We start from the raw sequence: 26,575 nt of genomic DNA, 5'->3' as shown, positions 1-26,575 counted from the left end.
AGACGCTGCACTGCTGATTTTGTTGTGGTAGCCTATGGCTCAAGTATGTGCTGTGATAATGACAAATATAAATAGATAAATTCCTGGCCTTGTCGGTAGCCTCCCAGACCCAGGCATAGTGAAGTCATCTGTCAGCTGCTTTAGTGGTTAAAGTTAACCACGAGAAGTCTTAAAAAGTTCTAGATATTGCAGGTCTTTCACAGAGGAAAGAAGGAGTGCAGCTTCAGGTGCAAATTAAATACAAATTAATAATCTACTGTCAAATACAGACGTGTTTTGTAAACTATCAAACAAGTCTGAAGAAGAATTTTGCAAAATCAAAAAGGCTGAGAACACAAAACCATGTGACCGAATGTTGAAGGTTTCACCTACAAAAGGGAACGCAAATCCCTCTTAGGCACTGAACAGCTCTCAATTCTCGGACAAAAGTAGGCAAAAAACAATAGGATCTTGAGTACAGTGAGCCATGTGACTGAAATAAGCACAGTGTCCACCACCTGATCCAGACTCATCCAAGAGTTAGTTAAACTCACTGCAGATCAAACACACAGAGTCAATTTCCCCGTATTATCTTCCTTCCCCTGAAGCCTTATTTTCCAGGGATTTTCTCATAACTCTTTCACAGGAACTTCAGTTGCCTCTGGCCATAATGCTGTAGTGCTGTAATGCCAACCACCTGATCCTTCTGTCATGCATGCTGTTAGGTTTGTGCTCAAGGCTTTATTCAACATTAATTTGTGTGATCTTCAGTGATGAATAAAAGCTGGAATCAGTGGGCCAAAATTTAATTGGTCTAATAAAAAGAAAGTGTAATAAATGCGGCTAATGTGTGATAACTGAAACATCGTTTGGTACTTGATATTTACCTTGTAAGCAAGAACTTTGCAGAGAAATTGTAAATATGCAAAACTGAGCAGAAAATCATTTTTAATGTCTTTACTAATCAACTTCACTGTATTAGGAAAAAATAAATCCAGAACTTCATGCCAGCAATCCACTAAAAACAGGCAGGAGAAAGTCAGAGAAAGGCTGAAAAGTTTATAGCATATACAATTTAAACTGTTGCATGTTACAAAGAGTACTCATCATAACACTGAAACATTCTACAATCAGCTGATAAATGAATGAGCGGTGAGGGTGTCAGGATTGGGTATAAAAGGAACATGCGCCACAAACTTGTGCAATGTCTAATTGTAAAAAAGAACAACTTCATTAAGCCTTCAAAAAAGAGTTCATAAGCACTTTTATTTTTCCTTGACATTGTTGGAAAACATGCAGTTAAACAAAGACAATAGAAGAAATATAAATAAGCAAAAAACACTATCCTGAGAATAATCTATCAGTTAAAGAAGAGAGAGAAACCATTACACCACTGAGCTCAATACATGGGTTCTTTTCTTGAAGAAAAATTCTTACGCAACACAGTTTATCCAGAAATGTATTTATCAACTATTAAATATCATATATTAACTATACCTTAATGACACAGAGTTTATTGGACATGGCACAAGTCCATGTTTCAGCTTTCTTTCTTTTGTTAAAAATGGATATCAGGTTCTATTTACCAAAGATGAGAACGACCTCATTTTAAATAACTTACAACAGCATGGTTTCGTAGACAAAGTGTGCCTGTTTGACTGGCTAAAATGGTGTATCACCTAGATTGGACACATATTCCTCTGGTAAAAAGGCAGTAACTATCTTCAGTTAAAAAAAAAAAAACAATGCAATGGTGACTAAAGTCATTAGCCAGCGCTAATTATCAAAACTTTTGTTGGTGAAAAATGAGTCGATGACTTTGGGAACTCATGTCTAACACAGCTGCCCTGTGGCTCTGCAACCATCCTGGTTGGTTAGTAACATACCCACTTAAATGGACTGAAAATCAGGAGGTGTTAGCACCTTTGCAGTTTAACTAACTGCACTAGAATTTGGCCTACACCCGCACTCTTACCTTTATGCAAAATGCATTAAACCTGTGCAGAGCTTGCTGGAGCTCAGGGCTAGTTATTTTATTTTTTCATTTACCCTATCCTATAAAGACAGTTGTTTCAGTGTGAAAGCAGAGAATTGACTTTCTTAAAGAAAAGATGTGAAAAACTTAACAGAACCCAAGAAACCATATATCATTCTGCAGATCTGACAGAATAATGTAATTATAGGTTCATGACTGTTCAATGTAGTGTATGCAGTTCATTGCCAAATAGACAACCGTAGCCTTATGCTTTTACCTTTTTAAAAAATCCCTCTGAAATTTGAGTAAAGTGATTGAGTAATTTGATTTTGGGCTAATTGAAAAACAAACAATAATTCATGCTTACTCATTTGTTTACTTTTCAGTTAGGTTAACCTTTGTGGATTTCTAGTCACAGCAGCTGAAGCAGTTGCAGTTGCTCTGTGAGATGCACGAGTTGTCACCTTGTTAAATGGACAGTCCAACAGTCCAGCAGCTGGAGTGGACAAAGGTCTAGCATCTACATCTAATTTTATCCTTTTTCGCTGCACTGTCAACTCAGCTGTAATGCGTAAAATGCTACATATGCTGCAAACAAGGCTAAGAGGGTTAGATTATTTTCTTTAAAAAAATACCACTAATACATACAACACATCCTGACTTTTTTTTTTTGTTTGTTTGTTTTTTTTTGGCTGACATTTTATTTGTTTTTTTTTATTTGTTGTTTTTTGTTCTCTGTATAATGACATCAAAGCTGATTCCAGTTCCAATTCTGATGCTGTCTTAAATGTCACTCATTAATGTGTTCTGTCAGAGGTGTAAGATTAGAAAGGCATAAGCAGAAAGCTCATTTGCTGACAGATACTTTGTTGTTGGTCATAACTGCAAAGAAACCCAATCTCAATTTCATAGCAATATGTATTGAGAGATTCCATTAATTACATCACCTCTTTTTAGTAGAGTCAAGAATGCAAAGTACCATTCATGTGCTTCACATGTTTACTGTTTTTCTCTACTTGTCACTCTTTTCTGTTTGACATCTGACCCCATTTTTTCCTCTGGCTGTTACCTGTTTTTCTCCTCTTTTTTGTATCTGTGTCTTCTGCTCTCCTTTTATCCCACCTCCCTTTTATCTGTTGCTCTTTTCTCTTCCTCCTCCTCTCCTGTCAGGGGTTACCTGGTTGCTGCTCCCTCTGTGTTTCGAGCAGGTGTGGAGGAGAGCGTGAGTGTAACCCTTTTCAATGTAAAGTCAGAAACGCGTGTCCAGGTGCAGCTGTTGGTGAAGGGACAGACGGTTGCTCACAGCCATGGCTCGGTGCTCGGTAAGGACAAATTTTTAAGCTAAAGTTACGCTGAGACGATTTGGAAAGAGAACTCACACTGAAAAGTTGAGGCACAAGATACAATTTTTGTATTATTTATGTAAAGAATATTGGGTTTATATAGATTCCCATGCAGGCAAAACTAAAAAAGTGAGCATTATTGATCTGATCTGTTAACTGTGCTCCTCATCAGCTATGATTTTAATGATCTTTAATTGGAGGCTTTAGTTTTGTCCATTCCAACAACATTTCAGTGTATACAGTGTGTGACTTGTTTAGCAGATCCATTAATAGATGGTACCAGCTTTCCTCAAAATGGCATAGAGACTGGTTGCAGCTGGATTTTAACTGTTAACTGTACTTTAGTAGCTCTCATAGTGCCACAATATTAAACTAAAACGTGTAGGTGAGAAGGCTAAAATAAGATGTCTAACTTTGAATCTCTATATTTGTTCCTGTTTTAGATAAGGGGACCATCACACTGAAGGTAAGTTGAATAATCTGCACCACATAGTTTGCATTTACTTTCTCAGCAGTTGTGACAGCTGCACGGTAGTGAGAGTCCATTGTGTGCACATTCCTCAGGCAACATGCAAATCAACACTAAAATTATTTGTAATGCACCATCTGTCTCTACTCATTCATTGGGAATAAGGTAACAGCCTCTATATAATATGCAACAGCTGTTGATGTGCACGTATGATCCACCGGCCCCGGAGGCTGGAATAGATCAATGTAGTATGCACGACTCGATTCTCCACCCTCATTCTCATAAATACTGTCATGTGTATTGTACTCTGTTATTGCCTTCCTCTGCTCTTTTCATGTAGATTCTTTTGTTCTTCTGCAGCCTTTGTTCTCTCATATTATTAAATATACTAAATCAAGAAAAATGAGTTACAAGTCTTCATTTACTGTTTTTGTTTCTAAAACTCAATTCATTCTTATTTGGCTTTTGTTTTTATGCACATGTGTGTATGTCACCAGGTTCCCTCTGGGCTAAGAGGTCAGGCCCATCTGAAGGTCTGGGGGAACCGTCACCTCACAGAAGGAGGCTACATTTTCCACAACTACACCACTGTCACTGTGGAGAGCAAGGGTGCAGCTGTCTTCATCCAGACTGACAAACCCATCTACAAACCCAAACATAAAGGTTCCCTCATAGTGCAGCTGGTAGTTAATCAGTTAATCACACAGAAATGCAGAGAACTGAGGCACATTTTGAGTGTTTATTGTTGTTTATGATAATGCTTGATTTGGGCTTCAGAACTACTAGAGATGCTCTGACTATGTGATATTTTAGTTAAGTTACTCAACCCATTATGTTAATATTGTCATTTTCTATTAGATGAGTCAGATTTTTTCATTTGTACAATACCAGATATTCATGTGCATGATGATTTTTATTAGAAGAAGATGTAGGCCTGCTATATTTTCTTTACAGTTTTGTGTTTCCTTTTTGTCTTTAGTGCTCATCAATGTTTACACAGTCACACCAGACATGAGGCCAGTAAATGAAAAGGTAATTCTAAAAATATTTAATGTTTAAAGTTCGTAATGCTTACTTTTCAATAAATGCATCTTAGACATAAAAAGTAAATAAAATGTGAGTAATGGAGATCAGTCTATATTATGTAGCTTGTGTATATGCATTTATTTAATATGCCTTTTGTAGTAACATGCCACAATATTTAATATAAACATACTTTTTTCCAATTTTGATGGGTAGAGTTAAGATTAGAAACACAGTCTGTTTGCAGGGAAACATGTTCACAGAGGCTAAGTTAGTCATTTCTCTTGGAATGTTTGCAGTGGCTCCAAATATACTGTGTTACTGTGCAGATACATAGTTTATTGATGTTTGCAGTTATAAAAGTATGCTGCAGGTAAAGGGCAGCACTCACTTTCACAATCAGAAAATTATAGGATAAGCAAAGAATGGGATGAAATGTTGCAATTAAGCACAGACTCATTCAGTGGTTTTACAGTTTTTATCATATGAATGCATTTTTGCACTTATCGCTCTCATTAATTTTTGTTTTTGCTTTGCAGATCGAGGCATATGTTTTGGTGAGTGGAGACTGGTGGGACCACCCAGGGTTGGCAGAGCCACGTCTGGGAGGGGGACAGTGGCAATTTCAGTTCCCAGCCTGGTTGGAGATTAAAGAGCAGAAGTCAGGGCAGCTCACCTAGATAACATGGTGTTCTTTGGAACAGAAGAAGGATAAACAACATAAAAAGAATCTTCTCTTCTTTTTTTGTTGCTCTTAGTTGTTGTTAAGGAAATGGAAATCTATATATCAGATTAAAGTGATGTTTGAAGACTGTTACAACCCATTAATTAATCACAGTATCAGTTTCAGCTAGAAACAGGTTCCAGTTCCACACAATGTAAAATAAATAAATAAAAATAAAAAAATTACAATGTTCTTATTTGAATTCTCAGGATCCAAGAGGATCCAGGATGGTCCAGTGGAAGGGGCTTAAATCTGTCTGTTGTGGTAAGCCATGTCTCCTGTAATGTATTCACTTTTTCACTGTGAAGGTTTAGTATTTAATGCAGTGGAATTGTTATATAAGGTGTACAGTTATACAGAATATTGGTAATTAGTGTGAAGCACCCAGTAAATATACTAACTTGATTTTCTCTCTATAGGGATTGTGAACATGAGTTTTCCTCTTTCTGACCAGCCTGTGTTTGGCGAGTGGTTTATCTTTGTACAGGTCCAAGGCCACACCTACAACAAGTCATTTGAAGTGCAGAAATACGGTGAGTGCCCATGAATATAGAACTGTTAATAGTGACAATAATTTTCACAGATAAGTGTTTGTTTTTTAACGTGTTTCCAAATTTTGGGTTCTTTAAACTAACTTCCAAATTAAGTAGTTATTATATATTTTACCTTTCTTTTTTCTGTGTTACAAGTGCTATTACACATTTGCATTGTAAATATACTGAATTTTATTTAATTTTAAAGATATCTTTCAGCTGATTAGATAAACTTTATGAAGTTCATTATGACAGATTTTTGAGGGACATTCTACTACATTATATATTTCATATACCACTGACATAAGAGATGACCAGTGATGTAGAGTGTGCATCATACTGTAATACTGTAATACTTGCTTGTCTCACAGTGATGCCCAGGTTTGAGTTGGTGATTGATCCACCACGTTACATCCGTGATCTCAGCTCATGCGAGCAGGTCACTGTCACGGCCAGGTAGGTCCCTTAAAATTTAACATTGTGAGATAATAAAACAGAAAAAAACTCATTGTTCACTTTGACCAATAATTTTGTTTTGTTAATTCACTACCAGACCATATTAATCCTCTATTTACTGATTGTCTCCTTATTAGTGTTGATGTATAGAATCAAAATAAAATAATTTTCTCTGTAAGCCTCTGACATTTCAACATATACACAGGTACACTTTTGGGAAACCAGTGACAGGGAAGTTGACAGTTAATATGACTGTAAATGGTGTTGGCTATTACCACCATGAGATGGGCCATCCTGTAATTAAAACCATGGAGGTCAGTTTTTGTTTTGTTTTTTTCTTTGTATGTGTTTTTGTTTTAGTACTCTACAGGGATCCTGAAACAGGATTGTTAATTAATATTGTTGTATTAATTTTTATACAGTCTTTTTCTAAATGCTTTTGCCAGTCTGACCTTTGCTAGGAGGTAGAAATATATCCAGTAAAACTCTGCCTGACTGTGTCTCTTTTGTTGTCAGATCAAAGGTTCTGCAAATTTCAGTCTGTGTGTCAAAGAGATGATGCCATTGGACGTTGCGGATCACTTCAGGGGGACAGTTAGCATTTGGGCATCAGTGGCCAGCATCGATGGGAGCAGGCAAACTACATTTGATGATTCTACACCAGTTCATAAACAGCTCATTGACATCAAGTATTCGAAGGACACTCGCAAACAGTTCAAGCCTGGTCTACCTTACAAAGGGAAAGTGAGAAGACAAAAATCACTTCCTTGCATGGAAACATAGGAGTGCCTTGTCATGCCAAAGTGAAATACTTAGATATTCATAATTTGATTGCTTGATTGACATTGAGCCTGTTCTCTGTTTTTACACCCTCCATCTTATAGATTGAAGTTTCCTATCCTGATGGGAGCCCAGCTGATGGGGTGAAGGTGCGTGTTAAGGCAGAGCTGAGTCCAAAGGACAATGTCTACACCAGTGAGCTGATCTCCAAAGATGGCCAAGTCACCTTTGAGATACCCTCCATCCCTACAGCTGCTCAGTACGTCTGGCTTGAGGTCAGTAGATGAGTAGAAATAGTTTCCTTTTGTCTTATGTTAGAAACAAAATTGAAATTAAATGAATACAAATTTAAAATGTGTTGTTTTATGCTTTCAAAAAGACCAAGGTGACATCTATTGATAGTAGAGCAGTGGGAGACCAGTACTTGCCAAACTACTTGTCCATTAGTAGTTGGTACTCGCCAAGTAGGTGTCACATCCAGATCCAGAACCCCAGCACTCCTCTCAAGGTTTAGTTTTACTTTTTTTTTTTTTTTGGTCCAAATTGTTGCTTTTTAGATAATTTGAGAATGCATCACATGTTTAAAGCATTTAGAATATGATCTTGGACTCACATTTGTATTTTTTTCTGTGTAAAGGTTGGCCAAGATGCCGAAGTGGCCCTTAAATCTACTTGTCCCTGTAATTTTACCATGCACTATGAGGTAGCATCCAGGGGGAACATCATCCTATCAGGCAAACAGCTGGCCAACTTCACAACTTCGCACAGAGGAAAAAGAGCAACAATCACCTTTGATAAGAACATTCACACCACCCGTCTCCCTCCTTCTGCATCAGGTAGGGCATGTATATGTTTCTTCTTACTGAAGAAGTTCCAATGTCAGTAGTTTCATGCAAGTCAGTAAGTCAGTAAGTAAAGCTTCATTTATATAGCACCTTTCAAGATATAAATCACAAAGTGCTTTACAAGAGCCAACAAAGCATAAAAACAAGAGAAATTAATAAAAAGCAGATTTAAAAAGATATGCTTTTAAGTGGCTTTTAAAAGTGACCACACAGTCCACCACTCTCAAGTCCAAAGGAAGAGAGTCCCATTAAACCAATTAACTTGGTTAGTTCAGGTAAAGTTACTGGTGCAAAACTGTCTAAAATAACTGTGAGCTGGAGTGGTAACCATCAACAGAGATGCTAACGAAGAGATATTATTTCGTACATTTATAACCTTATTAACAAAAAGGAAAGACAGCGTTGACAGTCTTCATTCGAAGATATGGGAGCAGTAGGTGTAGCAGGAGTAATTGTGTCACTAATAATGTGGAATTACAACTACCTCTGCTCTTTGAAACCAGGTTAGAAAATATGTAACCCTCACTTCCTTAACTGAGTTATTAAAGGACACTAGAAGATCATGGTAGATGAGTACATCCTTAAAACATTTTTTGATGTGATGCTACGTTTCATCTAATGCTCTGGTATTGTTAGAGCACCTGAAAGTCTTTGTGAAGACTTAGTCCAGTCACTTTCCTTTGCTCCCACTCTGTCAGGTGTTGCAGGCTCTTCCTCCCAGGTCGAGATGGACACGTGTGTGTCTTATCTGCATTTTCCCGTTAGTCACAACATGGCGCCTCTCAGCCGTCTGCTGGTCTACTATGTGAGAGAAAATGGTGAGGGGGTCACAGACAGTTTGCAGATCTCGGTGCAGCCCAAGTTTGAGAACCAGGTTTGTAAATCTAATTATTGTTATCTCTGAATTAATCCTGAGAAAGTATTGGAAGGCACATTTAGATGCAGGGCTGTTAATGTGTTTGAAGTTTATTCTATAACATTTATTTAGTTGCATATTTTTTCCGTTCAAATGAGTATGTATTAGAAGTTAGAGACAGGGTGGACTCTGTATACATTTTGGAGCTCAGCCAAAGTATCCATGCACCAGCCATTACACCACAATGTAATGTCTGCAAACAAACAGCTGTGTTGGCCTGAGAGCACTCCCTAGTTCCTGCTTGAATTAGGTGGAGTTAACTCCCTGAAGTATTTACAGCTCTCTGGTATGCCCTTACAACACTGTGTGTGTGTGTGTGTGTGTGTGTGTGCGCGTGTGTGTGTGTGTGTGTGTCAGAGGAGGGGGTTGTGTGGGCAGGATGAGACAGAGGCCACTTAGGCTGCTGGCAGATAAGTGGGGTCATGACAAGAGAGGATGACAGGTTACAGAATGGTGAAAGGAGGGCAGTGGAACAGATTAACTGGACTAATTTGCGACCACGTGCTGGTGAAAAATACTCTTGATGTGTGAAAGTTTATGGCCAACTCTCACCATCCCTCCCTCTTTTAAAGGCTATTGTTTCCACTCCCTGTCATAGTGCGTTCCACAAACTCTTCCTACTCGGAATTTGTAGACAGATGTTCGTCTAAATGCAACTTTGCATCTATCAGGCAACACTACCAACAAGTGCTGAACTTATTTACACAAATAACTGAAAATGTTCAATAATCTCTGGTCATCGGATATGCTTTATACATATCAGTTGTGTGTATTATGTTGACTGGGTTGCAGGTTTCGGTTTCTCTGTCATCTAATGAGTCAATGCCAGGGGACCCAGTGACGCTGCATGTCCAGGCTGAGAGGGGCTCCTGTGTTTGTGTGGCCACTGTGGATAAAAGTCTTTACCTGTTAAAGCCTGACTTTCAGCTCAGTCCTGACAAGGTAAATCATATTTAATGATATTTAATGAATTGAATTATTTTGTAGCTTAAGGTACAGAGCAATTTGAGAGTTGATCCAAATCACCTGACTATTAGTAGTTGCCTCACAAGAAGTCTGTGACTCTTGGCTAAATTTGTCTAAAATATGACTGTGATTTGATTGGACAGGTGTTTAAAGAGCTGGCAGAATTTGATGTTTCGGAAGTCTTCGGCATTCCTAAAGATGATGGACACTTCTGGTGGCCTGGACTGTCATCAAAGAGACGCAGGAGATCCTCTGTGTTCCCGTGGCACTGGGACATCACTAAAGATGCACGCTTTGCTTTCACTGTGAGAACGCAACCTTCGTTAAACAGTCTAAAACAATGTTACAAATAGGAAAATATTTAAGTTAGAGTGTGTGCGTGTTAATTTTTTTGTATGTTTAAATTCAGGAAACTGGGCTGGTGGTGATGACAGATATGGTGAGTTTAAACCATCGGCAGAGCGGAGGCATGTACACGGATGAGGCTGTTCCTGCCTTTCAGCCGCACACCTCCACTTTGGTGGCTGCCATGCACTCCCTTCCTACAACCAGGTAGACGGCCTGCTCCTGAGATGTTAGAGGCAATCTCTGGCTATTAGTCATGTGTGGGTTCATCAATAACCCAAGAGTTAAACTGAAAATAAAATATTGTGGATTAGGGCAAGCCAGGTTAAAAAAAAAAAAAGAAGCTGGACATCAAAATTAAAAGGTTAAAAAAGGTTATAAAGCCCATTATAAAGAATATAGCATTTTAAGCCTTTTTTTCTTTTTACCTTTGGTAAATTTGGATACACAATAGTTTTTTCCTTGGGCATACAAATTTTTTTTAAAGTCTTAAAATTTAAACTTCAGATAAAGGCTTAAACAATGTAGCAAATAAAGTCAATTGTTTCTCCCCTTCAATAACGCCAAGTGATCTTTTATCATCTATCATTGGAAAACCTCAATAATTGCTTTTATAACAAGATATAACTTGTACAAATCATGTTTCTATGTAATGAGCAACACAGCTAAATGTGTCAGTACTGCCCCCCATAAAATGTGCTGAAATCCCCGGTAATATTCTCCTGTTGGTATTCACTCTTTTGAGTTTTTTGATGGATTAGATGATTTCACTCTTCCACAGTAATAAAGAAAAAACAACACACACTTTTACACTTTATTCATTTTACACTGTCAGGGACCTCAACATCGTTTGGAAGATCCATACTTATCCAGAGCAGCTTGGCACCCCCCCCCCTCATGCTGGTCACCAGCCTGGTCACATTTTGCTGTGGGATGGAATCCCATTCCTCAACCAGGAGTTCAGCCAGCATGGTTGTGTTGGTGACTCTGGCACGTACAGCATGTCTAACTTGTTTCCACAAATGTTCAATCAGGTCAGGTCATCCCATACTCTCCACTTCCAAGTTCTCATGGTACCCTGTGATGATCCTAGCTCTGTGGTAGGGGTGCATTGTCCTGGAGGATGAAGTTAGGTGACATATTCTGGAGATATGGTATTGTCATTTGCCCCAGAATTTCAATCAGTGCTGCACACCTGGTTGCACTTGAATCTCCAAACAAGAGTGAACCAACAGGAGGATATTAAAGGGGATTATGACTCATATTTTGAGGTCACTACCCACATGTTTAGCTGTGTTGCTCATTCCACAGAAAAACAATCATTATAAGTTATACCTCTCTGTAAACATGGCTGATCAGGCTTTCCAATGATGGATAAACCAACACCAATTACATTCTTGAATGAGGTTATTGCTCTGTATACCTAATGCTGGATGGAAGAAAAATATTTTTGATTATTAAGGGAAATTTATTGTGAGTCTTTACTGCCTTACACACAATAATACAATTATGTATTACTGTCAGCAATGGGTTTCAAAGTGAGCCCATAAGAAAGCAATTATAACTTCAAGATCACAAAAGTCTATCCATTACTTTGATGTTGTTCGTTGGTTGAATAAAGTCTCTGGAATGTGAAAAAAACATGACAAAAGAAACTGCTTTCTTTTGTTTGTATTTTAGCTCTGCATTCCTCAGTGCAGTGAATGTGTCTCATTTTAGTAATGAGCATTAAACACATGATGTTACTTAGAGCTTGTCAGCATAATATATTTTCCAATCATGCCATTTTTTCCCCCTGATGACTGCTTGTGTTTTGGTTGTAGAGCAGAGAGGCGGAGGCGGACATTTTTCCCAGAGACCTGGGTGTGGCACTGCCTCAATGTCAGGTATTTAAATCTTTTGAATAAGTATTTCTCTTGCATGTGCATCGAGTTAGATATTTTTGGATGTGATTTTGTTGCAGTTAAAAGGACCTGAAGGGAATAAAACTGTTACAAACTTGAAGGGATTAAACTGAGTCAGTAGTTATATTGATACAGCTAAAGAGGGGAGAAGATCATAAAATAAGTAGATGGAAGATGAAAGATGAGAGTTAAAGTGTAAGAAAAATAGGATAGTCTGGGAAGAAAAATGAGTCATGGGGGAAACATGAATTTGAAATCGGTTTAGTAGAGGAAAGGTGCGAGGTAATGCTGCATGTGAAAAAGATGATGTTCCATCATGTGACAGCATCCAGCATTTCTTCTTCTGGGTGTGAAGTTGCCTCATTTATTCTTGGAACGGACTCATACTTTCTCAAGAACTCCCTCACTTCATTTTAAGCCAACATAAATAAATTGCCCATAGATTTCCATATGCTGGATTTCTTTGGATGGAACTTCAGCACTCCCTAATTTCATGTGAAGTCCAAAGTTCTGATTTTACTTGAAAGCCTTTTAAAGTGGAATTTGGGCAACTTTGATCAAAGGAAGGGTGTGCACATTTGGAAGTTTATTATGGCCTGTGACACATTGCCAAGACCAACATAAAATATGTGCTGCCAAGAATGACCTCAGAGGAACAGATTGGGTCAACACCTGAATGCCCTTCACACCTATCCATTTAAAAAGGTTTGCTGTAGTTACATCAGTGCAGATGTTAACACAGGTGTTAGCACTATAAATATAATTTTCCAATCTTTCAAACGGTTTCTGTTTACTGCATATGTTAAATGTTACCATAAAACATTACTGAAACCTTTTTATTTCATTGTCTAACATAATTTGTGAGTAAAATTGTATTTATGTGCATCACTGACAGCTCTGACACTGGGGAAGCTGACCTTCAGCTGGATGTGCCGGATTCAATCACCACATGGGTCGCAGAAGCCGTTGGCCTGTCTGAAGAGAAGGGACTGGGTTTAGCAAAGAGAGCTGAGCTTCGTACCTTCAAGCCCTTCTTTGTTGACTTCACACTGCCCTACAGCTTGATCCGAGGGGAGCAGACCAAAGTTCCCCTCACTGTTTACAACTACCTGCCTACCTGCTCTGAGGTAAGACGACAGGCAAGAGGAATGAAACATGGAACTTCTACATAACGTGTAATATGACTGACAGACACTTCACTTTCACTGATTCAAAGAAGATCATTATTTTGCAGGTTGCTGATTAAGAGGCCTTACCTTTGTTTACAACTATAAACCGAGCCGCCTCTTTATTGCAAAATGAAATGAATATCACTGCTGGAGATGAAGGAAAAAAGATGCTTAGATTGCTGGTTATTAGCAATCAATTTATCATGTCAGTCCACTGACACATTACCATGAGCACATCAGTTGACCACATGGCATGGTATCTTTCACAAATAGATGCATGTGGCCATGTCACAAAGTTTATTATACTCTATAAGAAATCATATTTTAACAGATATGTGGTATGTTTTGTCTTTGTCTATGTGAAGTAAGTTAAAAAATAATCTGGAATTTTTTTTTATTTATCAGAGAAGATTCAGTCTGTGTCTTTCCCAAGACATAATTGGAATTTAAACTTGAGGGCTATGAGGTTAAAACCTGTGGGGGAAAAAAAACACAACATGCCCCAAACTACAGAATTCCCTCAATTTTTAACAAGCAAAATATAATTGCTGTGTTAAAAAAAAAAGTTAGCAAACATTGTAGAGAGACAAAATTGCGAAACTATGAAAACACATTTCCATGACTAAACAGAAAGAAAGATAATAGAATGAAGATTGAAGTGACAGAGAAGTCAGAGTATCTTCCAGGGGCTGGAAATGCACAAACAAATCTATGATTTAAACTATTCTGATTATCTGTTGTTTCTACATTTAGCAGAAGTGGTTTCTTGTCAACAATATAATAAACAAGTTAAGGATTTTTATGAAAAGTTGGTCATCTCAGGTATGTCCAAGGTCACAGATGTAGTGGAAATTTCAAAGGAAGTTTGTAATGTCAAGATGTGATATTAGCTCAGAAGTATGTTTCAACACTCACTTTGAAGAGCCCTCCAAGCTCTATCCTGGACTTAAGTGGGTCCATCCTGCACGGCATACAAATGACATCATGATGTTTGCAGATGAGCCTTTTAAATGGCCTGTGCGTGTGCTGCCCTGATGTCATGTTTGGTGAATATGCAAACCAGAATAGCCCTTCCTTTGATGTCCACCCCAGCAACATGTGATTCCTATATTTTCTGCTCAGTTATTTATGACTTGTGGCATGCAGATAGAGAACAGTTAAAAGATTCCTCTGCCTTACTGAGCCTTGTGAAAATTGGACAATAAGTGGAACTTTATCCTTCAGGGAGCACGAGAAGTATTAGTCAGGCAGCATGGAAAATTCGCAATGTGATTTAAAAATTCTTCCTCACGGAGCTTTGAGGAAACATGCCATGTGAAGAAGGGCGTGCCTAACAGATATGATGTCATAGTAAGCTGTCAGAGTAGATCAGATGCCCCTGATTTGTGTCTTCCTCTCCTCTCCTTTCACAGGTTCATGTGAAAGTGTCCGTTCCAAAGGGCATCAAGTTTATTGGCCATCCTGGAAAGCACCACCTTACCAGAAAGAAGTGTGTTGCTCCAGGGGAGGCTACTCCTACATCCATTGTGTTGTCTTTCACTGAACTGGGAACTGTTAACATCACAGGTACACACACAGAGCACATAAATAGCATTTGTACTCAGTTTACTGAGTATCTCTTAATCAACCATATTAATGAATATTTAATGATACGGCAGTTGCATAGGAGTAAAGAAGCAACATACGATTACGACCTAGTCACTCTACTTGTCACCTTTTCAAAAAGATGACAAAACTATTATCTACACCATTTTAAATGCTGTAGTTCTTGGTTGCAAGTCAAGCTTCAAGCTGTTGATGCTTATGTGAAGAAGACACGTTAGAAAGCGACCTTTCACCGGGACATTGGTCCTCTCAGTATGATGCTTTAAAGAAAGGCAAACCATTGATGTAGTGGAGCTCTTCCAGCCAAAGGGTAGACATGTGTGTGATCTGGTCATCCACCCAGGTTACAAATAGTCCCCTCCTGAGCGCATGTGCAAACAAAGCAGGCCAGCAGTGGGGGAGTAACCAGAGCTGCAGTGTGACACTCAGTGGAGTGGCATGTTGATGAGTTTGCAGGTCAGTGGCGGTCAATGGGCCCCCCATGGCCCCACTCATAGTTCCCTGGCCCCTTGTGTTTCCTTCTCACTACACACACACAAAGAAAAGCCACTGGCACAGGGCCACATTTCCAATGTGCTCCCCATCAGGAGAACTGGGTGTCCTTCTACAGATATATTAGCCCTATGTAATGTATGTTAATGGCCACCAAGGTTATTATAGTTAACGAAAACTAACGGGAAAACGAAAACTAAAATTAAAAAGCATTCTCGTTAACTGAAATAAATATAAAAACGAGAGTTTTTAAAAAAACGAAAACTAACTGAAACTGTATTGTGTGTTTACAAAACGAACTAAAACAAACTAAAATGAAAGCAAAAATGTCCTTCGTTTTCGTTTTTTGTAAATTTATTTAATACATAAGCCCTCGGGGTTGATATGAAATCTATTTACTTCGCTCTGCCGGGTTTACGCCAGGTGTGTGCGTCATACGGCACCTGAAGGTCCGTGACGTCACATGTCAACAGCGTGTCCGACTAGCATGATGCTACGGAGAAAGTTAGGAGAGTCCTACTTGGGATTTCTTTCGTTATGACCATGCCAAAGATAAAGTACCTTATAGAAGAAGCAGGTCGTACAATATGTGGAAGTACAAAACACGAATCTGAAATTTGAAAAGCTGCACAAGAAGGCTAACCAGGAGTCCCAGGACCAGGTAGCCTTTCTGCCCCCCTCCACGGAAAGATAAGCTTCAGCCAGGCTAAGCAGCAGGGGAAGGAACTTGAGTCACAGACGCACTCTCAGTCACACACACACACACACAAGCACACACACACACACACACACACACACACAATCTCACATGCACACGCACGCAAACAGACCTACACACACAGTCACTCACAAAATCTTGAAAAGCTGAATTTGAGAGGCTTAAATTCGTTTTTGTTTACAATGTTGGACAGTAGGTTATGTATGTTTAGTACAGAAGGCAAGGCAGTTTATATGTATAGCACATTTCACATACAGGACAATTCAAAGTACTTTACATAAAACAAAAGCATTACAGATATTAAGAAATAATAAAAGACAGCAGCACATAGCAAGAATCACAATAAAATCATAAATTACAATAAAATGATTAAAAACAAGATTAGGTAAAAAGTTACCGTGGAGATTTCATGCATAGGGGCATAAGAAAGGAAAAGTTTTTAACCTGGATTTAAAAATGTCTACATTTGGTGAAAGTTTAATCTCCACTGGCAGTTTGTTCCACTTGTTTGCAGCATAACAGCTAAATGCTGCTTCTCCATGTTTAGTCTGGACTCTGGTCTGGACTAGTTGACCAGAGTCTTTGGATCTAAGCTCTGCTAGGTTTATATTCTCTGAACATATCACAGATGTATTCTGGGCCTAAACCATTCTGGGATTTGTAAACAATCAGACGGGTTTTAAAGTCTACTCTGTGACTGACTGGAAGCCAGTTTAAAGGTTTCAAAACTGGTGTGATGTGTTCAGATCTCTTAATCCTGGTTAAAACTCTAGCAGCAGCGTTTTGGATGAGCTGTTAAAGTCCTGTTAAAAGAACATTACAGTAATCCAGCTACTGGAGATGGATTCATGGATGATTTTCTCCTGGTCTTTCTGGAAGACTAAACTTTTAATTCTGAAAAGAAGAGAAAAGCACATCAGCATCCAGTTGAGATAGATCAGTATCTTAACCAGCTGCTGGCTCTGCGTTCTATCAGACACGTGCACTTTCAGTGTCTAAAATATTCACTGCATTATCATGTCCAGTGTAACATGTGAGGTCCTGTACTGATAATCAGCTGCAGTGATTTGTACTAAAGTTGCTGCACCTTTAGTGCAGTTCTTTATGTAGTTAATTGTGAATTGTTTCATCTGAATGAATTAAACCTCGGGTCTAGAGTTTGTTGGATTGTTGAGGTTGCTCATGATTAGTCAGATTGAGCTCATTTAGACTCCTGGCTGCCAAGGATTGTGAATTGTCTCTTAAATGGATTCATGTTATGTTGATGTGTGTCTTTAGTATGTTGATTTTTTCCTAGCACACTATCTCAGAAGCAGCAGTGCTTATTCTGATTATTTTGAATTTTGCACCTGGCAAATACTCTAATTTAGAAAAAAAACAAACAAAAAACTAAAACTAATAAAAACTAAACTAAAACTAAGCATTTTTTAAAAACGAAAACTAATAAAAACTAGAAAATTTGCTCTAAAAACTAATCAAAACTAACTGAATTTGAAAATAAAAAGTCAAAACGAAATAAAAACTAATAAAAAAAATCCAAAACTATTATAACCTTGCTCCGTGCCTCGTCCACAGCCCGTGCTATTGCCTATAGTACACCAAGCTGTTGTTCAGATGGATTCCTGATGGGCAAAACAGGAAATGATATTGATGAAAGGAGACTCTCAGCTGGCCTTGACTATGTCCGCAGGACTGTTTTAGTGGAGGTAAGATGAGTGACATTCATCATTGTCATTTTGTATTTCACATCTCATATTATGTGAGCTTTGCTGGGGCTGTTTTCATTTAACTTTTTTCTCTCTATCTCAATCCACTTGCAGCCAGAAGGCCTTCCCAGAGAATACACTTACAGTGTTTTCTTTTGTCCCAATGGTCGGTGCAAATAAGTTTTTTTTAATATAAAGAGTCAAAGCATCATTGGAGCTTCTTGTTCCTAATCACTTATTACAACTACTATTAGTACATTGTTTTTGCCTTTAACTTTACAAAACAAGTCTATCTTGTGTTTCTACTCTCAGAGAGGATTCACATTTCCACCCCTAACAAGTACGAGTATCAGTATGTCAAAAAACCAGCCAAGATGAACCAGTTCGAGGTGGCAGTGAAGACCCACAACGATGCCCATATCGCCCTCTCTGCCAGTCCCCACGACAGTGCAGAAATGCTTGAGATAGTTCTTGGTGGAAGGCAGAACACCCGTTCCTGGATTTCCATTGGAAAAATGGGCGAACCCCTGCTCAGTGTCCCTACACCGGGTATCCTGTCCTGGGATGAGTTTCGCAGTTTCTGGATCAGTTGGACTGGAGGCACAGTGCAGGTAAGAAGATACAGTAATTCAATTTAGCAATAAACTAGTCCACACAAACAGTGAAATGTACTCAGTAGGAGTATGTAAGCTCTGACTCAAAAAGATGTGAGTTAAAACCCCTCAGCAGGCCATTGTGGGTCTGTGCACCCAGTTTACTGGTGTGCCTAATTGTAAGGTTATGCTTAACAGGCTGATGTCACTGAGGACACTTGGTGACCCTTGGCTTGGTGGTTACACTGCAGTCAGTGACTGGCACATGGCTTTTCAGCCCCAACCTGAGCCTTAGCTGTGCTTTATTTATCAAAGGCAGCAATTAAAAACCTGCATATTACAATCCAAGCTATTAATTTATTTTCTTGGGGAATGTTGGCATTCTGGGGTGGATTAGCTTTGGGGCTTTTTCCTGTACTTGTATGGTCTTTGGTTAAATGTGATTATAAAATCACACTCTAGTAGCACAGGGAAAGTGTGCTCTTGTTAAGAGGTGCATGAATCACACTGGCATCACTGACACCTGGCAGCAGTAAGAGCTGCAAGGGAACTAATTGCTTTCTCAAGCTTTGCCATTAACAGTGCACATGAGCTATAGTTTGACCAAGGAATTAGGTAATACAAGCTAAATTAAGACATGTTTGTATTGAGCTTGTTTGCATTTTTCTCTCTAGGTTGGCTATGGTGTACATCCATCCAATGAATCCATCATCCTCCAATGGGCAGGCCAATTCCTGGGACAGGTTTGACACTTTTATGGTAGCTATGTACAATTTGTAGTGCTTTATCTTTTCCTTTCGTTTCACTGAATTTAATTTATTTACTGACCATATATTTGTACATTCAGGTGCAACACATTGGCTTTTCAACAGGCTGGGGCTCAGTGGGGGAGTTTAAAATCTGGAGGAAGGAAGATTCTGACGACAATCACAATGAAGCCTTCACACTAGCAGTCCCACAGAACATGGTGCCTGGATCCGAAAGAGCCACTGCATTTATGATCGGTAAACTAGTTTATGGCTGGGTATTTATACTTATTGTTATTTCCATCATACTTTTAGATGTATTCAGAAAGAGCTTGCTCAGCTTCAGAAGTCGAGTCCTTATTTGAATCACACTGAAATCCATTGTTTTACAAGTGCGAGCAGCAGATGTGTATTTGTATGTGTGCACCTGTAACAGGGGATGTCATGGGACCAACTTTAAATAACCTGGACAAGCTGTTAAGGCTGCCCTTTGGTTGCGGTGAGCAAAACATGATCCACTTTGCCCCGAACGTCTTTGTTCTGAAGTACTTGCAAACGACCAAGCAGCTCAGTCCTGAGGTGGAGAACGAAGCAACTGACTATCTGCTTCAAGGTAAAGAAACTGGACCTAGCATCATTTTCAGCTTCACAGAAAAAAGCTGGCAATGTTAGACCAAGCATTTAGTGTTGCTTCCTCCTAGTGGGATAAAGGTAAACTGCTTGTTAAGCCTTGTCCCAAAATCTTGTCTCAGATTTTTACAGTACTGTTACTGTAACATTTTGATTTATTCAAACTGTTTCATAAGACTTCTAAACAAAATTAAATTAGTACTAATATAGCATTTAACAGTACGCTATGGATCACCTTCAGGACCAGTTTAAATGTTAAGATAATGGATTACATGTTTTATTCGTATTCAACATTTCCATATGCTAGCTGATGTATCTTTACTTAGCGAGTAGCTCTTTAAGAGGAAACAAGAGAAGATCTTCAAGTAGATGTTGAGAATCCCAACAAGTCAATCACTTCTGTCACAGTGGCATGCAAAACATTCATTCCTCTCCTTTCCTGACAGAGGAATGTTTTCTTACTGTGAGCTGTTTGTTGTCAATGATGTTTTTTGATTTTACGGCATCAGAGTTTTCCTTTTAATAATGGATTATTTCCTTCCACACGGCAAAGATCTCCATTTATTCAGGAAAATGGCAAATCTCACTAGAGTTTTCTATACCATTTTAATATAAACTAAATGTTTGGTTTAATCTTGCTGCCTCTGTTTTCCTCTTCTGGTGACATTGTGGTGCTTTTCTATCAGAGTAAATACAATTAACTTAAAATTTTGTTCACATCATTGAACTTTCAGATCTTACACTTAATGGATGTTTGGGTCTGTTCTTCACAGTGTGTCTGCACTTTGCTCTTCTCCAGGCTACCAGAGACAACTGACCTACAAACGGCAGGATGGATCATATAGTGCCTTTGGCGAAAGGGATTCCTCTGGCAGTATGTGGTGAGTCATTAAAGGTGTAGTTGTTAAAGTTTACACAACTCATACCATCCAAGATATACTCACCCAAAGCAACATTCTTCAGCTTTAACTGGGGCATAGGTCACAGGCCAGAACAGAAGTGTTTTGATCAAAATCAGAGTTTAGTTTGCTCAAATGAATCTTTTCCAGTAGAAATACTAGAATAAAATGTTTGCTTCGTGTTTTTGGGGTCAGCAGGCAGAATGAATTATCTCAGAATTTTCTAACTGAAATCAGCTCTCTCGGTGGGGAGCTCCTTCACTTGTATTTTAAGGCCCAGGCGAAAAGTGCATTCCTCTGGATGATTTACGAGCTGAAGTGGGTATTATGATATTTAATAGAGCTAACACTGTAAAACAGCAGGTTATATAAACGACAGAGAATCGTAAACAAACTGCGTAATTGGATCCCTGAGGCAGGCAAAGTTGTTGGGATTTATTTGCAGTTAATCAGGGTTCATATCCGAGCCACTGACCGTACACATGCTGCTTTGACCTCACAAACAAGTATTAAATGCCACTACTGGAGACAGTGTTATAAGTTGTCTGGAGCCACTTTACCAAATGGTTCTCTTTTTTTTTTCTTTTTTTTTTGGCAACATTTTGTAGAAAATTAAAATAATACGTGCCTCCTAATGACTCACCTCTTGGGTGAAGGTGGTAACATTAAACTGCCATGGGAAGCTTGAACTCTTCACCTGATGACTACAAGACGATGTAAGGATGTAACAAGCGGCAGTTTGGTGTTTTTCTTTGGCCTTCAGGGCAACATGTGCGGGTTGAGGGCACAGCTCAGATGGTGAACCTTCAGTAAACTCATATCAGACACTTTATGAATCAGTGAGCAACACATTCCTATACAAAACATGCATAGCTTTAGTTTAAGTTTCAATGTTAATAAGTAGACCGGTTTTATTACTTCCTACTAAAGCAGCCAATAATGCTGCTGTGTTAATGTTTCACAGCATGTAAAAATGTATCATAGTGGAAATTGACAGGATCTAAAAATCCTAAGTCAGTAAAAACAGTTAGCAACAATGTTTTGGGTTCTTTTTTTATTTATTTATTTTCCATTTAGATAGATAGATAGATAGATAGATAGATAGATAGATAGATAGATAGATAGATAGATAGATAGATAGATAGATAGATAGATAGATAGATAGATAGATAGATAGATAGATCCCCTTTCAAGGCTGTAGCTTAGCTAACAAAATATTTTTTACTCGACAAGTTAAACTTGACAAGTTTTCTCTCTCGTCTTTATGATAATCTTTCACAAAGGAGCAGAGCCTTTCATTTCTCATGCAGTGGCAGTGTTAGCTTGTGGCTCTACAAGTTGAGGCCGGCATGGCATTTGTGCCTGCCTATTGACTGATCTGACAGTGTTAGTAGTGTTAGGGGGCGGAATGGCACACATTAAAGAAAACTGATATTTGCTGCTGTATAAACCTAATATCTCTATGTTCATACATGAGCCAAACCTATAAGGAAATCTTACTTTCTTCCTTTTCTATTATCTTCTTCTATTGTAAATGGGGTTATTTATTTTACAATGCAGCTGTATAAAGCCTGTGCTTTATAATATAGGCTATTATACTTTTTTGTTAGTAAATATTGCCTGTGTCATAGCCTCCACAGAGGCCTGTTTCTCCAAGTCTAACTAATAACATTCCCAGGAAAGCTGATCAACCTCGGCCCATGTATTTTTTTTTTTTTAAAGGAAAAGAAAAGAAGAAAAAAAACCATAGATATAGTCTTTGAAGTTTGCAGCTGGATAACAGTAGCTCTGAGAGGGAATTTAGAAGTTGGAAGTCAGAAAACAGAAGGATGAATAAGGGAGGGGGAGTATCATGCGAGGGGGACCCTCGCCAGGGCCTGATGGGTGGAAGTGAGCTTCCCTCGTGCTTCCTTCCTTCCCCAAACTAATGCACATTTACACTTTCCAGTACCTCTCCCTGAGGCTCCATATTTAAAACCAGTGACACAATGTTACTTAATGTTATAAAAATTCTAACAGGCCTGTGACTTCAGTTTTGTCTCAAGGGAGGAATAAATCCAGGTTACAGCCAGGGAAGATTTAATGTTTTGGCTTATGAGAGCACTATTCTTTTTCCTGCTTATCCCCCTGATGATCCTTTCTTGGATAATGATCCTACTTACGAACTGCACTGTGAAACTAGAGTGCAACCTGTTTGTGTATTCCTTCATTTCCATCTAGCTTTCTAGGTTTCCTTCTTTTCACAGTAAACAACTTACCTCATCTTATAAGTCACTCGTGGTCAGGCGTGCTGTAATGGAATGTCTTGCTGTCACTGTGCAGTTTTTGGCCAAAGACTGCAGTTTTTAACCACTACCGGGAGGTCTGTTGTTTATGGGTGAGTGTGTGTTTATTAGCTCAGCCGTGTCCCCAGGGCTGACCTTGGCCTTTTCTCCGTTGCTCCCCTGGTTCTTCTCCTCCGTGGCCCACTAAAACCATGACTCATAAACTTTCAGTTGTACTCCCAGGCCAACCAGATTCACAACCTTCATCCCTGGGTTCCATGTTTGCATAAGTTGCAGAATGCTTTTTGGGAGTCTTCAGCTCACAAACACAAACATAACATGATTGGCCCATGTGCAGTTATACATTCCCAAGAGCACATCTGCCCCATCATGTAGCACGGATCAAACTGTAGCCGGAGCCATCTGCTCCCCTCTTCATTCCTTTCTTTTTTTTTCTTCATTCCATCAAATCCATAAATACTTACCAGTTCTCTTGGACACAAACACCCTTCCCTTATTGTTCTTCTTTGCTAGTCCCCTCTCCCTCTCTCTAACGTGATGACAAACTTCACTTAGTCTACTGAAAAACTGGTATTATTTGCAAAAATGTTATGAAGTGTGGTAACTATTTTCAGGAATTTGCCAGCACATGTAGAAAAGGCTCTTCCTCTCAGGGATGATTGTTCTTCTCACCCGTCCACTCTTATCTGTCCTTCCTCTAGGTTGACAGCGTTTGTGCTGAAGTCTTTCGCTCAGTCTCGGGGCTTCATTTTTATTGATCCTGAGGAGCTCCGTGCAGCCAAGTCTTGGCTCATCAAACATCAGCGAGATGACGGATCCTTCCCTGCTATGGGACGCATCCTCAACAAAGACCTGCAGGTAGGCCCATGTCTTGATGAAGGTGAGGCTAGAGACAGTTTAATTCAATTTAATTTTCCTCAGTATTCCTGTCTAGAAATTGTTCATGGCCAGATAGTTTAAAGGACATCTCAATTCTTAAATAAACCCAAAGGAGATAAGCGCTAGGGGATAGGAGGCTTGCTGTGGGAACTTTAAGCGAGGAAAGACCAGGGTACACTTTGCAGAAGTCTTTTTGGCATCTGTTACTTCCTAAGGTGGCTGACACATGAATCCCACATTGCCAACTGAATTACATATACACTTCTCACAAAAAGTTAGCGATATTCAACTTTTAGGTGAAATTTACAAAAAAAAAAAAAAGAAAATTTATTCTACACTGATATTATATCATGACTGTAGGACATTTAAGTAGAAACATGCAATGGTAATTCCTTCATCTCAAACAATTTACGTGTTTGGTGTTGTCTTGGATGTCATTGAACCAGAAAATTTACATTCCTTTTTTTTAATTTTTTTGTTTGTTTTAGATTAATCACCTTGTTAGAAAATAGCATTGTAGGTAATAAGTACTGAAATACTGAGCAGTTATACATGTGCATTCAAATATGTTAAAGAGGGTCCATTTAAGTTCAACTGCAAAGGTTAAATTGCATTTTTAGGTACATTTTGACATAAAAAAAACCCAGTGTTCTACAATTTTTGTGAGTAGTGAATATTTTTTTCAAAACATTTTAAGGGACATTGTGTAATAATTTATGCCATCTAACATTGGAATGGTAACTCACATTCTAACGCAGGGGTCTCCAACTCCGGTCCTCGTGAGCTACTGTCCTGCAGGTTTTAGATGTCTCCTACTACAACACACCTCTGCACAAGCCTCTTATTGACCCAGTGATGTTGCATCAGTGTAGAATCCAAAACCTGCAGAACAGTAGCTCACAAGGACCGGAGTAGGAGATCCCTGTACGTATAGTGCATTCTAGCATCGCACTTTCTCAAACATGTATTGCAACAACGATAACAATGTCTCAAAAAGCCTCTACAACACCGATTAAAGCATGTGATCCGATAGTTCATAGAGTGTTCACTCAGGTGAAGAAGTTCCCTCTGGATAATAATTGGTCAGGAGGAAAACATCTGGTTGACAGCAATTCACTGTCAGTATGATTTAGAAGGAAGTTCGTTCTCACAGGGAGAATGAATCTTGGCGGGGAAACTGGCCTCGACACAACACCAGCTTTTTGGAACAGCAACTGAAAGCTGCCGTTTACCATGACTACGAAAGCGACTGAAACCATGTAAACATACTCTTCTGTACCAGCGAGGATGGTGTATTTTAGCAGAAACTACAGTTATGCTGCCTTGGTAATGAGCAACACTGTCTAACAAAGTTAAAAAAGTTAGCTTTGGGCTATTTTAGGCTGTACCGTTGACTTACTTGTTGAGGAGAAAGCTGCCAATCTCAGCATCCCTTTTAAAACCTTTTTCCTTCTTGAGCTTCTTCTACCTGGGGAAGGCTAGACTAACGTTCTTCCTTTTTGTTTTTGTTCTTTCTGTATCTTCTGGTCAAGCTGCCTTTTAAGTCTCTTTTTTTGCTTTTTTGGCAATGATAAAAACGGCTCTCGTGCTGCTGCAGCATATGCATTGGGAATAACAATTTAATAGAAATTATATATACATGCAGACATTGATTCTGGCCAGTGAACATAAAAAATGTGCCACAATGTCTCTTTAATGCAAATCTGACTGAAACTATGAAATACAACTAAACAATGTTTAAATTATGCAGCTGTGACGTTAATTCAAAACCATTTCATTTAATTTGAATCAAGTGTATTAGAATATAGAAACATCTGAAATCTGCAGGACAGTTATTCTCGAGGACAAGAATTGAAGAGCAATGACCTAGAGAAATAATGATCGGGTAATGATCAGACTATTGCAGTGTGATTTCCACGTTAGTTAGCAATTCACTGTGAAGATGTAGCTTGGTTTTGCACCACCTGCTGTGATTACATGTCCTGCAGACAGGGGTGAGTATGGTGGCCCTGAAGTGTCACAGCAACACAAAAGTCGAATAGAAAAGCCACAATTGTTAAACGCAACACAACACAATGGAAGCTACACCGTTTTTTTTTTTTTTTTTGTTTGTTTGTTTGTTTGTTTTTTTTGGAATTTACACCACACATAACGGATTAAAAGCAAGAAATATTTTTAATAAGCTTGAGAAGTGAGTAAAACACTAATGTTTATTTATTTATTGTTCTGCGCTATTAAAAATAACTGTAATGTGTAAACAAAAAGGTATTACCTGTTAGAAGTAGTGGGTCATTTAAACCGGGCCATCAGCTAGGACATCGGCTGGATGACTTTCTCATATCCGACGGCTTGGAACAAACAAATCAGTCGGTTTGCCGAAAATGTTCCAACCTGATAAGTAATGTTTGTGTGGCCTCAAACAACTTCTACTTATTTTATGATTCTTTTCAGCTGCTTTAGGCAGCAAAGTTTAAGAGAAGCTGTTGGACACTGTTATACTTTCCAGACTACAACCTGAAAGAAATGTGTACAAAATTTTGGCTTTATTTTTAAATTTTTATTATTTTTATGATCAGTTTCGCCCTAAAAGATCCA

The 26,575-nt window shown here is 38.7% G+C and overlaps 1 protein-coding gene across 1 annotated transcript in view; it reads left to right on the top strand.

The window, feature by feature from the left end:
- Nucleotides 1-26,575, top strand: part of cpamd8 (C3 and PZP like alpha-2-macroglobulin domain containing 8) — a 41,506-nt gene that overhangs the window by 792 nt on the left and 14,139 nt on the right. Inside the window, exons 2-29 of the mRNA XM_042005323.1 lie at nucleotides 3,125-3,276; nucleotides 3,741-3,763; nucleotides 4,264-4,429; nucleotides 4,746-4,798; nucleotides 5,329-5,346; nucleotides 5,723-5,777; nucleotides 5,933-6,046; nucleotides 6,418-6,502; nucleotides 6,708-6,816; nucleotides 7,019-7,246; nucleotides 7,387-7,557; nucleotides 7,662-7,790; nucleotides 7,920-8,118; nucleotides 8,826-9,001; nucleotides 9,836-9,985; nucleotides 10,153-10,314; nucleotides 10,419-10,561; nucleotides 12,178-12,240; nucleotides 13,154-13,385; nucleotides 14,840-14,993; nucleotides 17,818-17,948; nucleotides 18,063-18,114; nucleotides 18,261-18,559; nucleotides 19,216-19,284; nucleotides 19,389-19,545; nucleotides 19,724-19,900; nucleotides 20,717-20,798; nucleotides 23,803-23,959. Of these exons, the coding sequence (XP_041861257.1) occupies nucleotides 3,125-3,276; nucleotides 3,741-3,763; nucleotides 4,264-4,429; nucleotides 4,746-4,798; nucleotides 5,329-5,346; nucleotides 5,723-5,777; nucleotides 5,933-6,046; nucleotides 6,418-6,502; nucleotides 6,708-6,816; nucleotides 7,019-7,246; nucleotides 7,387-7,557; nucleotides 7,662-7,790; nucleotides 7,920-8,118; nucleotides 8,826-9,001; nucleotides 9,836-9,985; nucleotides 10,153-10,314; nucleotides 10,419-10,561; nucleotides 12,178-12,240; nucleotides 13,154-13,385; nucleotides 14,840-14,993; nucleotides 17,818-17,948; nucleotides 18,063-18,114; nucleotides 18,261-18,559; nucleotides 19,216-19,284; nucleotides 19,389-19,545; nucleotides 19,724-19,900; nucleotides 20,717-20,798; nucleotides 23,803-23,959 (3,706 nt within the window). The remainder of the gene's footprint in view (nucleotides 1-3,124; nucleotides 3,277-3,740; nucleotides 3,764-4,263; nucleotides 4,430-4,745; nucleotides 4,799-5,328; nucleotides 5,347-5,722; nucleotides 5,778-5,932; nucleotides 6,047-6,417; nucleotides 6,503-6,707; nucleotides 6,817-7,018; nucleotides 7,247-7,386; nucleotides 7,558-7,661; nucleotides 7,791-7,919; nucleotides 8,119-8,825; nucleotides 9,002-9,835; nucleotides 9,986-10,152; nucleotides 10,315-10,418; nucleotides 10,562-12,177; nucleotides 12,241-13,153; nucleotides 13,386-14,839; nucleotides 14,994-17,817; nucleotides 17,949-18,062; nucleotides 18,115-18,260; nucleotides 18,560-19,215; nucleotides 19,285-19,388; nucleotides 19,546-19,723; nucleotides 19,901-20,716; nucleotides 20,799-23,802; nucleotides 23,960-26,575) is intronic.

The sequence above is a fragment of the Melanotaenia boesemani genome, chromosome 14, assembly GCF_017639745.1.
Source record: "Melanotaenia boesemani isolate fMelBoe1 chromosome 14, fMelBoe1.pri, whole genome shotgun sequence".
NCBI lineage: Eukaryota > Metazoa > Chordata > Actinopteri > Atheriniformes > Melanotaeniidae > Melanotaenia > Melanotaenia boesemani.
Note: the sequence above shows the minus strand (reverse complement) of the source record. Positions and strands in the feature narration are given on the sequence as shown.